We start from the raw sequence: 14,222 nt of genomic DNA on the forward strand, positions 1-14,222 counted from the left end.
AAACATTTCAAAAGGGCAAGTATCATCATCATTACATAAACGACAAAAACATATTATAGTCGTCCATCATTTCCATAGGTCAGCAGAACGTTGTTAAAACTGCTACAAAATAAATATCGATGATACAAATCTACAATAAGAACTGCAACGTGCATGCTTATAAAATGCCCCGCTGCACGCGGGCAAACTACATCAAGATAACAATAAGAGAAAACAACTTTGTTTAAATATCTATTAATATTTACAAACACGTAATCAGCAAGATTTACACGTAATACGAATGTAGGTGGGTGCAGTGCACGTAGGGAATGGACTGGTGTATAAATAAACACAACAGCTGATGACTTAAATGAGATTCCATTCATTAACACGTGTTGGCAGATTTTATACACGAGTAAAAAAAGTTGCATTTTTTTTGTTCGGATGTCGACTCGTCTATATTTGACGTACTATTAACACTTTAAAAAGTCTAACACTACGTTAATTTTATCAACAAGAAAATGTTTATAGTATTTCAAATGCCCAAAATAATACTTTAGCCCTGAGATTTTTGACCTAAGTTTTCCCACACGCGAAAACAGCGTGTTAACGATAGCAATCTCATCGCAGTCCGAGATCGTGGTGACGTCACGTGTTATGACACCAATGTCAAAGGTTCGCCGACCCCGCATTGATGTAATGTCCGAGCTATTCCGATGACCCCACCTTTTGTAGGTTCATTATAATTTAAACGATTTATGCATTCTCAAGTTCGAAAACAAAGCTGTTATCGTAACTCAATCCAGAATTGTTATCTCTGAATAATAGTGATTATGAGTTGAGTTAATTTTACGAAATTCAAATTACTGATTCAATCAGCGAAAACACGCTAGCTCTCCATTAATTAGTTTTGGGACATGCACGCAATAAATATAGGATGTGTTCCAGAAAACCTAATTTAAATTTTACACCAAACGTCAGTTTTTTTAATACAACAAGTAAACAACGTTAGCTACGATTATGAAATAACAACAATTTAGATATTTTTAAAAGGCTACGTGATTACCCTAACTGACCTTTAAATAATGAATGACTTCAACGCCCTTTTCTGGTCATTGCCGTGTTCACTAAGATTTTATGTCAGTAGCTACAGTCATCCACCAGCACATAAGATTAAAGGTAGCAGCCTATTTGGGTAACAAGGTGGACCGACTATCGGATAAAGGTAGCAGGAAGGCGCTGGATGCAGGCCGCCACCAACCGTGCGATGTGGAAGTCATTGGGGGAGGCCTATGTTGAACAGACGTCCTGCGGCTGAAATGATGATAATGATGATTTGGCTAATATCACATCTATTGCAACTACACATGATCCCACAATATTTGGCTGTCGTCTCTACCGGTAGAGGAGTGACGTTTTAAAACACAATATCTACGACACGGTCAGAATAAATCAACGCTGAGATCACGCATACTTTATGTCGAGCACACTGTGCATATGTAATTAATTGTGATACTTTTAATGGGGTTTTAATGATAAGAGAGTCTAATGATGAGGTTTAGTAGCCTTTAAAGTAACGTCAGAAATTGAGTTGTGTTTAAGTTAGAGAGATATTAATTAGCCTTGTGACAGTTGGTTAATCAGTCATTTATAATCTCATCAATATTGGACCCAGAAAACAAATTAATGAGATGATCGGTCGACTGTCTGACATTGTTTTGACAGCTGTTGAAAAAGTTGAATGTAAAGGTGAAAAAGTACAATACATACTAACAAACATGTTATGATGATCACAAATATGCATGCATACAGCGTCATACGAGGGCGGCACTGAAAATTTCGGGAATCAAGGAAGTGAAACAACATTACTATTTAAAAATGTATTTATTGCTTTTTAAAGTATTCTCCGCGAAATTTGACACATTTTTCCATACACGAAACCAATCATTGAAGCAACCATTGCATTCGGAAGTTTGGGTCTCCAAAATGGCCGTTTTGTAGGCTTCCACAGCTTCTTCAGGTGATGAAAATCTCTGACCACGCAATTTATTCTTTATTTTAGGGAAAGTATAGAAATCATTAGGGCTTAGGTCGGGGCTGTACGGCGGATGGACTAATAATTCTATGTTTTCTTGCTCTAAAAACTCTTTTGTTCAGTGCGCGGTGTGAGAACTCGCATTGTCGTGATGGAGGATGATGCGGCGGTTGCAGTTCTCTTTACGGAGTTCAGAAACGACCTGTGGCAAACAAATGCTAGCATACTAATCTGCATTAACCGTTCTTTGTCCCCCAAGAGGAATAGTCGCAACATGGCCGGTTTTGGAGACAAACGTGGCCACCATTTTTTTTGCAACACTCCGTGAACGAACAATTTTTGTTGGCTTTAATTCATTTTCGAACACCCAAACTCGTGACTGGTTTTTTGTTTCGGGTTCGTACGCGTATATCCATGATTCGTCACCTGATACGATGTTGTATACAGCATTTGAGGATCCTGCATGTAATCTCCCGAGAGTTCTGACGCACCAAGTAACGCGAGCTGCTTTTTGCTCTTCACAGAGCGAATGCGGTATCCATCGGGAAAACAACTTTTTTACACCTAATTGTTCATGCAAGATTATTTGTATTTGACTCATGCCAATGTCTAAAGTTGCCTGAATTTCGCGGTATATCACATGTCGATCTTCTTCAATCAGCTTACGCACAGCATCAACGTTTTCTTAGGTGACTGCAGTTTTTGGACGACCTTGACGGGGATCATCACTGAGCTTGACACGTCCACGTTGAAATTCAGGAAACCAGCGATAAATTGTGGTTTTGGATGGGGCTTCATTACCAAATGCAGAAATCATCCGGTCAACACACTGTTTTTGTGTTAAACCACTTCAAAAGTCATAATAAATCATCGCTCTTGAATTTTCTCGAGTCAATTCCATTTTCTCAACGACTAAACAAGTTTGACAAGACCTTGTGATACGACCGAGAATCTTTTTTTAAATAAATAAATGGTATACGATTTTTAAAACCCTGGAGTTTGCAATTAAATAGATTTTAATATGACTGGAACAGTGGAAATATTCCATTCCCGATACTTTTAGTGCAGCCCTCGTAATTTTCGCAAACGCAAGTTCATCGAGTTGCAATTTAAGTAGGTATGCTGTTGCAATTGCGTCATAAGACGAACATGCGGGTTTGTTTACGTTCCATGGCAACATATTACATTCATGGTAATCACGTTCACAGAACCAAATGAGTTTATCATGGCGAGTGCCCTCGAACTCACGTGGGCGACCTTGCGACTCGCAATCCTGGGGTCTAGCGAGTGCTTTATGATTATTTATTTAATGGTTCGTACATAGAACATATCAAAACTACACCATTTCAACGTAGGCCATCTAAATCATATCAAATCCATTTACGAATCTTGAGTGATCGAGATTTAACTGCCTCATTTAAACCATTTGACAAGTGCTGATTGAAATTTAAATCTGGGCCAGGTTGAGGTCAGCTACAAATAAAACATGGAGTCAGATAGAGCCAATACTATCAAAATTGTTCAACTAAGTTGATCCCTGCTTTGATGATACATGCCAAAGGTGGGTCCTACGTGACTGGCGAGTGAGAGAATTAGGCACAACAATGCTTTTACGAGCGCTTGCAACACACGATGCACATTTTCCCTTTGTCTGATGTTTTACGAGCATGACCTGTCCTTTTCGGCGACATGTTTGCATGATGCAATGGCGGATTGTCGAGAATTTATAATAAAATAAATCCCTGTCTCAGATTTGTATTCTTGCGAACCGAGGTTCGAACGGACTACGAAATAATTTGAAGAAACAAAACAGAATCTGGGCCATCGCAACACAAACCCTTGAGTTTCGATAAATAATATTCTTTTTTGTTTTTTTATCAATAACTCTTTCCTTTTTAACCTGTATTTTTACTATAATAAATCGCCAATTTCCAATATCACAAAGATAAATAATTTATTATTTACTCTTAGCAAAGCCTTTTTAGCCATTATTTGCGGGAAATATTAAAAACAAAGTAAGGAAATTGTCTTCAGTCCTATTAAACTGGTCTTGTATACCCAAGATGTGGCTTGTTTTTCTATAATCATTATACAAATTACCAAATAATCACAGATATAACATTTTACATTCATAATAACCGGCTACGGGGTTTCCCCACGAGTTTGTGTGCCAAAATTATGCAACCGATTTAATATTAAACACTCCAAACAATATTATGCTAAGCAAATGTTTTTATCCTTTAATTAATACTTAAAGAAGACCCAAGGACTTCGGGACCAACAGCAAAAACACTGGCAAACCTGTTTTAACATCAAGCATTCAGAAAATAAAGCTTAAGTGCTCGGTAATGATCACAAATAAGATAATGCACGTCAATGACATTGGGAGATCTTTAATGACAGAGTTTAAATATAAACAATTCGGTAAATATCTGCTCATAATTTGAAAGCTGAATTGCAAGATTTCAGATGCATATTTTCAGAATCAAAAAGCAAAAAAGTGGGTCATATTTTCTTCTTGCACATTGCAGTTCATCGAAGGACAAAATTAAATATTTCTTGTCAGAATTGCGTTGTATGTGACTTTTTACAAAAGGATGTAACAATATCCCTTTCAGGCCGGATTTCAGATTTTTTAAAATTAACATTTTTGACTACATAACATGTTTTATTATTGTATAAGGTACTCCAAAAAAATAATTTTAAAAATCCCCCTCGCCCCCCTCTGCGTGGGGGGACCCAGCACGATCGTGACGCTCAGGCTTAAATTAATTAACTGCACGAAAGTGACGGTGTCAGGTTTTGAAGTTAAAATCCTAAAAAACAATAAAATATTTAGAAACATATATTTTTAATACTCTTAAAAGGAGAAGGAACTTTAAGTAAATTATCTGATTTAAATTGCAAATCATTTTAAAATAGCTAAAACGGTAGGCACTAGTCGATTTTTATTACATCTCTTGATGAGGAAAAAATCCTCTCCTGATGTAAAATTGGATGCTACTAAGACGGGTTTGTTATCCATTATCCATACATTTTACAATAACAATGTCATTACTAATGAATATTTGGGATTCTTGCTTGATGTCCTTATTTTTCGTCCTAGAAATATAGTTTTCATAATTGTGCCAGTCTCATGAAGCCTCATTTCATTAAATTTCTCGAATAAAAGTATGGATGAGAAAAACCTGTCAAAAGATACAGAGCTAACTGCTTGCAATCTACTTTAGAGAGATGAAGAATTGCAGAAGTTCAAAAACCTAGAGATCTTCAAAGTTTATTGTTGCGGCCTGATAAACTTCGAAGTCAATCATCAAACCATCATGGTTAGTAGCGAAGAAAGCTCCTGTGAATGTGGCTTTGTTTTTTTAAATGTCAAAAACCATGTGAACATGTCCCAGAGAATGAAATCCATTTGCTCGTCTACGGAATAAAAAACAATGTTGGCTTTCTACTTTGTCTCAAGCATTCTAGACTTGAGTAAGCACAGCATGCCCTTCCTTCCAAAACTCAATTCTGGTTTTCCTACTGCAGGAGCTTCATCACTGTTTACAACATGAAAAGCCACACTAAAACTGACAAAAGATCTCTGAAAATTTTGTCATCAACTAAAGCTAATCTCATTATATTCGACGCCAATACACATGAATGCATGGGGACGAAATACATCCCATGGAGAAATTAATTCAAACTACTTTTTTAACTTTTTTACTGGGGTATTCAATACTTTTCCCGTTTTGCGGATAATTATTGGTAGAAACAGCTGCATGTTCAAAAAACATATCGTCAAAAGCCTTCACTGTAGGTCAAAGGAGACTACTAGTACTGACAATAGTTCCGGATAGTAATAATCCTTCTGGTTCAATGGCATCTGTATCAAGACCCTTTGGCCAGTCGCATGGCTTTCCGACGACTTTTAGAGAGCTATTGGCATAGTAACTGACAATGGACCTGGTCTTGGAGGTAATTGAGGCTCATCAGTAGGCATCAATGGCAAACCAAGACTTCTACATTGCCTTCATCATGTTCCATCTCTTCAATTTCGGAATAATTGACATACCCAATAAGCTGAAGCAACAATTCACCCGTTAATTCTGTTCCTAAAAGCCGAAATTTAATTAAAAGCATTAAAATATAATAGTTCACCGCCATACAAAGTATGGCACCGAATGTTGGGTTTGAGTCGGATCATCACTATCGTGCAAACAAAATTTTGAGATGTAATATTTCCCACTGCAAAATAAATAATGCCAAAAATATTATTTACCAAATTACATTACTAACTAAACAAAATAATAAAACCAAAATTCTAGTAAAATAGTTGAATTAATCACGAAATAATTAGTAATAACGCTGACCACTCCGCTCAACAAAAGAGGTCGACATCTTTACCTCGGTGTCAAAGAACACTGACTGCCTTCTCTCTCGCACCTATGCGTTTAATTCATAAACAGACTGTTGCACGATCGTTGGCTAGCGTCTTGGGCTCGAAAAGTTGGTTAGAAAAGTCGCGTGAATTTTTTGAAATAACGTGCACGATCGTGTTTGGTCGTCCTGAAAGGGATATTTCGAGACCATAACGAACGATGTTGTTGACCGGCGTATGCTCATTATTATTACAATTTTAAGAGAATCCGTTACGTAAAAATACGTAACCGAAGGCTTTTGTGTTTGGCTCTTACTTAAAACATAAACAGTTTAGATGTAATCAGATTTGGTGTCGGGTCAATAACTCAATTTTTATTACCATACAGACACTGATTTTTTTGGAAATTACTATAGGTTCCTTGAGGATACCCGGAAACTGGACAAAACAGATGCATAGAAAAGTTTTTTTTAACTGAATAAATACGCGAAATACAAGGCCAAGTAGAAGAGTGTAGATTTTTCATAGGTAAATAATAGCTATTTGCTTCGATTTATTATGACTGTTTCGTGATTCTGATAATACTTCAAATATAGGATGTTTCAAGGGCTGTATCAGTATTATTAACACCCTGTATAACATTTACTGGGCTACCAAGGCGATAGGCATCATAAATATCGCAAGAGCTCAAAACATTGGCGAGATAAATAATGCGCCGTTTCTACGGGCTGCGAACGTTCACTTTCTTCTTACGTAACCTCTATTTTGGCCAAAATTCACTTTTCGGTTTTTGCACAGCACACTTTGGACTTTAGTTATGAGATATTCAAATGTTATTATTATTATAATGACTCCACAACAACTTAGGTAAACAGTAGGTTCAATTTCCATGACATCTCTACAAAAGGTATAGTAATGGTTTATACTTTAATGTTTTGAGACCAGCAGCGAAATGTAGAATGATTCTTGTTTATTTTGCGAACTTTATTATACTTTCTGGTACACCCGGCTGACCCAGCAGATTATTGTGCTTCTGAATCTGATGTAACTTTTCTATAATTGTCCTTCAAAAACAGACTTGCGGTCTCTACGTACAAGCCCTGCCTTTCTTTTTGAGCGAGTGGGGTTCGTTCGTTTCAGCCAAATGACGTCCACTGCTAGACAAAGGCCTCCCCCAAGGTTTTCCACAATGAACGGTCCTGCGCTGCCCGCATCCAGGCTCTTCCCGCGACCTTTACCAGATCGTCGGTCCACCTAGTAGGAGGCCTGCCCACGCTACGTTTTCCAGCCCGTGGTCGCCACTCGAGAACTTTCCTGCCCCAACGGCCATCGTCTCTACGAGCTATGTGAGTGGGGTTACTGAATCTAGATATTGACTTCTCGCGAACCTAACCAACACATAACAGTTACATGTGATGTTGAAACACAAATAATACGTTTGGTTTGGTGATAGAGGCCTTCGTGCGTTCACCGCAAAAATAAACGGAAAAAAATAATAATGATAGCGTGCACAAACAATGGATAATAATTCCATGGCATCAGGAAAGTTTAGGCTAATTAGTATTATTTGTAAGGCCCAGAACAGACGGTGAAACGCAAATGCAACCAAACTGCAACTTTGTGATGATTCTGATGAATGAAACTGAAAGTTTCAAACTGGTCGCGTCATGTGTGGTCTCTCAACGGACGCTATGGACGCTATGGCAGAAACTTAGATGCAACTCAAAAGTAACTAGCAGTTGCAGTTTCGTTGCAGTTGCGTTTCACCGTCTGTTCTGGGCCTAAGAGTTAGAACCTTTTAGTGTCCGACCGAATGTTCGGTTTCGGTTTCGTTTTCGGTTGAGTTTCGGTAAAATCACGAGTTTCGGTTTAGTTTCGTTTTCGGCGGCAAACTTGCCGAAACTACGACCGAAACCGAATGTGCATTCGGGAGTTTCCGCGCTGTTATCGGTCATGTTCGGCGCGTTGAATGAGTGAATGAATCCGATCAGAGCCAATGTCGTGATTCGCTCGCTTGTTTTTTTGCTGTAATTGCTGTTAGTTTTGTTTTGTTGTGGTGGCGAGTTTTCGAGTGATTTATTTTGAATTTGGTCAGTTTGATCTCGTTTTATGTCGTTATAACATAAGAGCGGGTGTAAACACCAAAAAAAAAATCCTTAAAATTTAATCTAACCTATAATTTTTTTTTTTGGTTCGCAAATGCTAAACGTAACAAACAAACATTAGTTAAGTAGTTAGTAATGACTATAGTGCATTTCATGGTGATAATATTATGGATTCACAGTTCAAAGTTCATTTTAGTATTTATCACCAAGGTATCCAAGTGGCAAGTACAGTAGATACTAAATTACGTACTACCAATTTTGTTTTGACAAATTATTAAGGTAAAAGACCCGACCATGGGACGGGTTATGTAGATGTCCTGAATATTGCGAGCAATTAAAAAAAATCTAGACTATAAGGGCTATATTTCACCGGGACACCATGGCGGCGCAACCAGTCGCCGCTACCAACAAATGTATACAGCTCTATAGAGAGTTACTCACCTGGTGTCCGTTTGGTTGCGCAAAAATTTAAAGACTGACTGATTATAATAACGTAGCCTTGTAAGGAAGTTTCGGTTTCGGTTTCGGTTTCGGCCGAAATAGACACCGTTGCCGAAATTCGTTTTCGGTTTCGGTTTCGGTCGTAAAACTAGTTTCGGTCGGACACTAGAACCTTTTAAAAATTCAAGATCATCATGATATCCCTGAAGTTAATAGCCGAATAAATTGACATTGACCTATGATGCGCGTGTGCACTTGTGCTAAGTATTGTTTGCATGCAAAGTAGTATTCCGTGTTTGATGGCTAAATTCAACAACTGGACTTCAATGTAAACGATCCTAAATAAATGGGCAAACAGCTGACATAGTAAAGTCGACTGCACATCAGTGAATAATTATATTTTTGATGCAAAATTGCAACTTTATGTACTTAGTTGCAGAGTAAATAAAGCGCTGCATTGTTTATATGACAACGAACTTCTGCAGAATTTTTTATCAGACGTTCTAGTAAATATTGCAAGGTTGTTATTTTAAGGCAGGAAGAATTTATTTGAATTACTTCCTGATTTGGATCAAAATAGGTCTCACGTTCACTCAATAAAATTACGTTTACGCATGAAAATCTCATAGATTAAATTATCCACTTATCTTTGTCTAATACAGACTGTTTACTTCGCGCGATTTGCTCGTATTTAGATATTAGTGATTCAAATAGTTTTCTAGCTAGCTTACGCTCTACAGTAGTCGTACTGTGGTCGCGGAGAAAATTCGATAATCGCTCTCCAACGAGGATGAGTTTTTTTTTTTATGGGACACGAGGCAAATGAACAAACGGATCACCTGATGGTAAGTTATTACCACAGCACAGCACCAGTAGCAGAAGCAGCAAGCCGTTAAGAGAATTCCTCGCTGGAGACTAGAGATTTATCCCTACATCTACAATCTACATCTCACACAGATACATGTATATCCACCTTAAAAGCTTCAACCTCACCAACTCGTGCAAATCGACATGGCAGACTGTCATGGGTCGCGCGATTTGTCACTGGCCTATGATCGCGCCGGCGATGGCGATCTGAACGCGTTGGAGTGGTTGAAGCTCCACCAGCTCGCACTAAGCGTTATGATGGCTCTTTTATAATGCGAACAGCTAGGGACTGGAATTCGTTGCCTGCTGCTGTCTGCTACTTTGCCGAACATTTGCACGAGAACAGTTTGTTCAAAACATATGAATTTGGTCTTACTTAACCCTAGAGTAGTCGCGCCTTTCCGTGAAACGTGAGTGCTCGCGTATGAGCATTTTGCCGCCCAAACTTCATACGCGAGCACTAAAGTCCGGTTGTGTGTCAATTAACAGTTTAAAAATATGAAAATCAGTTAAAAATGATAGAATAAAGCATACACTATTAGAAAATAACGTTTATTAAAGATTTGTGGTTAAAATTTAAAGAAAAAAATATATTTTGGAAATGTTAGGAAATATTTATAGAAAACTTAGAAACACTATTGTTTTTACCTACATACATCATCAAATATTAAACTTATTAGCACACTTAAAGGTTTTCCTTACATATGACATGTGCTTCAACAAAACAGGCCTGTCACATGTGCATTTAATGTGCGTTGCACAACTATTGCACCCTTGGCACATCATCTTCAGATTCTGCCGCTGATTGTTCTATAACAGTATTGTAATGACTATGTTTACTTTATTTATAACTTTAGTATACATTTTCCACTAATTTTAGTGCACCAGCTTCTTCGAAATCCGACATGTTCCTTGTTTTTTCATTTTTTGTATTTTACGTGAATTTTACCGAAAACGACATGAAATAAATTGAGTACTAATAGTAACTATCAATGTTATGACGTCATTAATGTCAAAACAAGATTATACGCAATAAAAACTAATAATCTTCCAACTACACTAAAAACCAGACACACAAATTTTACTTACGTCAGTAGTCGCGCAGTGAGCAATTTGCCGCAAAACGTGACATACGTTCAACAATCGTTCTCTATTGCGGTCATCTGCGCACTAAATTTCTTCTAATTTCTAATACATGGAGGTGAAGTATGGGGAGGCAGCTACTGAAACGCTTGACTTTAACAAACGCATCGTGTAGAAAATAACTCGATTTTTTGGCCGAGGGCGGCAAAATGCTCATAGCGCGAGCACTCTAGGGTTAATGCAGAATTAAATGCCCTTCAACCGTCAGGAAGACCACTTTTCGATAGGGTAAGTCCTTTACGCGGTATAACCGGAAAACCAAAAAAGCGCCCCTTTCGGGGGCCCCTACCACTTAAGCACAACTCCGTCGAAGTCGAAAACCTAGGAGAGTCTTTTTGGGCAACTAATGAAGCCATTAAAGCACCAAAATCTTTAGTAGGAATTATTTCCGATTTAATCCATTTTTGTGTTTAATTCTACTGGCCTATTAACATCAGGTGCGATTGTGGTCAAATACCTGCCTTGTTATGCATAAAAAAAAGCTTTAATAAAACTAATCCACGTACCTGTAGAATCCAGACTTAGTGTCGGCGTTGTCCTTGATGCTCTTCTTGGTGTCGACCTCGCTGAGGACTACGAAGAAGTGGTGGCACTTGTCGCACTTGACGAAGCGCGTGGAGCTGACGAACGTCTCCACGTGCGTGCACGGGTCGCCGCACTTGGGGCACGTGAGCACGCCGCTGCCGGAGCCCGACTTCTTGCCGCCCGATGTCGTGCCTGGTAGAGACGTCTTTGGTTACCAATGGTATATCTTATAGGGCGGTTACAGAATATGACTGTTGCAGCAATTTTGCAGAATATGCCATTGAGATTTGAGAGCAACAACAGCAACAATGACATTAAGGTTGGTGTCGATTCAACAACCGCCTATAAAAACAGTCGATTTATTTTTTATTACGAAGGCATTCAATACGAGTATGATAATATGCAACAACTCAACCATCACAAGCACATCGCCGCAGCATAGATGTACTGACTATGTGTAAAAAAACTGAAAATATTGTCATATTGGATTAATTCAGTTTTCAGTTGGCGCCAACTTGTGAGAGCTTCTTCTTGTGACACGGCGGGACTATTCCCACGTCTTTTTCCCGCCGCTACAACTCCTGCGTAGCCAGGATCTACAGCTTACAGGACCCTTTTCTTGTGATACTGGTGTTTAATTCACGTATTTCTGCTCTCCGTTGCTCCGTGTGGCTCTTGCACAGCACCGCGCATAGCTCAGCGAGCCGTCGTGAGCTTCTCAAGTGGGAGCAGAGTCTTACCAGAGTTGACGGCATCCTTAGGGGGGTGCGAGTGCGGCGGGCCGGGCGGCTGCTCCGTGGGGCTCTTGCACAGCACCGCGCACGTGCTCAGCGAGCGCGGGCTGTTCCGTCGTAAGGTTCGGCATTGTTGCACTCCTGCTGGCAACACAGTTCATGTTAAATACAGACCACGTTTAAAGATAAATACTGCGGGGTTACTCCGGAAAACTTTATCCGAAGTTTCGAATGTTGCCGTCACTCTCATGCAAAGTGAGACACCAGCATGAGCGACGATGACAGAGAGACCCAAAACTACGTAAATAGCGTTTTGGAGTAGGGTAACTTTTGTAGATGTAATAGATTCGTTTTAAAAAAAAAAATTAGATGTGGTGACGCTGGCGATTGCATAACCGAAATCTAAAAAGAAAGTGTGATTCTGTAGGTAAAAAATGGGCTATAGGGTTTCATTTCGTAATCATTATTATTTCAGCCAAAGGATGTTCACTTTTATTTTGTAATAAATAATCAACATCATATCAGCCAAAGGACTTCTAATGCTGAAAATAGGCGCCCCCCGATGGTTTCCAGATTGGCCGGTTGTTGGTTTGGTAGTCTGCATACAGTGCTTTCTTGTAACCTTTATGGGGTCGTGAGTCCACTTTGGGTAGGCGTTAAATGTTATGTTTATTTTACTGGCTAACTTCCAATATTGTCAATGCTAAAAGTAATGATAGCAGAGCTACTTTATCAACTTTGCACCTCAATCATCTCATAAAACGGTGACTGGTTCAACAACAATTGTCTACAAGCTTTTCAAACACATTGTCACAGGCCACAATGACGCTTTCCTCCGAAGTGGAAACGCGTGACAATGCCATTGTTTGGCGACACTTTCGAATTCACTGAAGAAGAGTTATTGGGCCGTTTGGGAATTATGAACACGTGCACCGGCCGGTAGTTTATGTAACGCAGTGGTCTTCTGATATAATGGCATATTGGCTATGTTTACTAGAAGATATATTAGCAACATTAGTTAACTTGTAAGATTTGGTTTGACTGTGGAACTAGAGGTGTGCAAATCTAATTCGAAAATACAATCAGATCATACTTATAGGACTTCCGAATAGGACTTAATTATGCTACCTAATTGAAATTTTATTTCTCATTAATAACTGAACTTATAACCTGAACAGATATTGATGCCGATAATCAAAGTTTTTAAGGCCGGCAGGCATATGGAATCATATCTCACGTGTTAGTAGGGAATTTAGTGCAAGAACCCCTCCACTTTGGTATAGAAGGCTCGTTTTTGCAACAGTGGTTCTTTGGGTGCTCCTGAGTGGATTTCCGTCGGTAGACATCGGGAGCCCCCCCTGTGGTAGCAGGGGGAGGGGGGGCAAGTTTCCTTCCGCCGCGCTTCACTTTAAGGCCCATATCTTTAAAACTATGGGTATTAGGGCAAGTGTGGTATTATTTTCGGATAATTGAAGGATGGCGAATTCATTTCTAGAACAAACTTTTTGCCTTTTCATACAAAAAAATTGAAATATTGAGTAAAATTCACAAAAACCAAAAAGTATTTTTTTAAATAAAGGTCGTTTACTTTTAAACCACTGGAGATAATCTAATAAAAAAAATATGACCTAAAAGCTACATTTATCAGGATTATAAAAATATAACATTGTATGGTACTTTTTTCGCAAAAAGTAGGTGAAAAAAATTTTTGCTTCAGGACACAGCGGGCGAATTTTATTGCGCATCGGAAAAAAATATTTATTTTATCCATGAATTAATACTATTTGGTTCATAAGCAAGCAAGGATTATTATTTTAAAATTTATTTAGAGTTGCTGGCACATCAATCTACCATAATTTGTATTTTTTCGTCAATTGATTTTGAACTCTATGAGTGAGATATAAGGTTGAAAATAGCTTAAATACATTTTAATATTTAAAATATCATAAGAAGAAAGCACTATATAAAGAACTTTAATTTGTCTAAACGTCTTAATGATTATTATTATTTTAATTAACACTTTTATT

The 14,222-nt window shown here is 38.4% G+C and overlaps 1 protein-coding gene across 1 annotated transcript in view; it reads right to left on the reverse strand.

Annotated features, from left to right (window-relative positions):
* The window catches only part of ClpX (Caseinolytic protease chaperone subunit), a 54,716-nt gene that overhangs the window by 35,122 nt on the left and 5,372 nt on the right, over positions 1-14,222 (reverse strand). The window contains exons 2-3 of the mRNA XM_028302701.1: positions 12,202-12,336; positions 11,443-11,653 (exon numbers count right to left, since the gene is read on the reverse strand). Coding sequence (XP_028158502.1) covers positions 11,443-11,653; positions 12,202-12,336 — 346 coding nt within the window. The remainder of the gene's footprint in view (positions 1-11,442; positions 11,654-12,201; positions 12,337-14,222) is intronic.

This window comes from Ostrinia furnacalis, unplaced genomic scaffold, assembly GCF_004193835.3.
Source record: "Ostrinia furnacalis isolate ACB-3 unplaced genomic scaffold, ASM419383v2 OfSCF1145, whole genome shotgun sequence".
Lineage (NCBI taxonomy): Eukaryota > Metazoa > Arthropoda > Insecta > Lepidoptera > Crambidae > Ostrinia > Ostrinia furnacalis.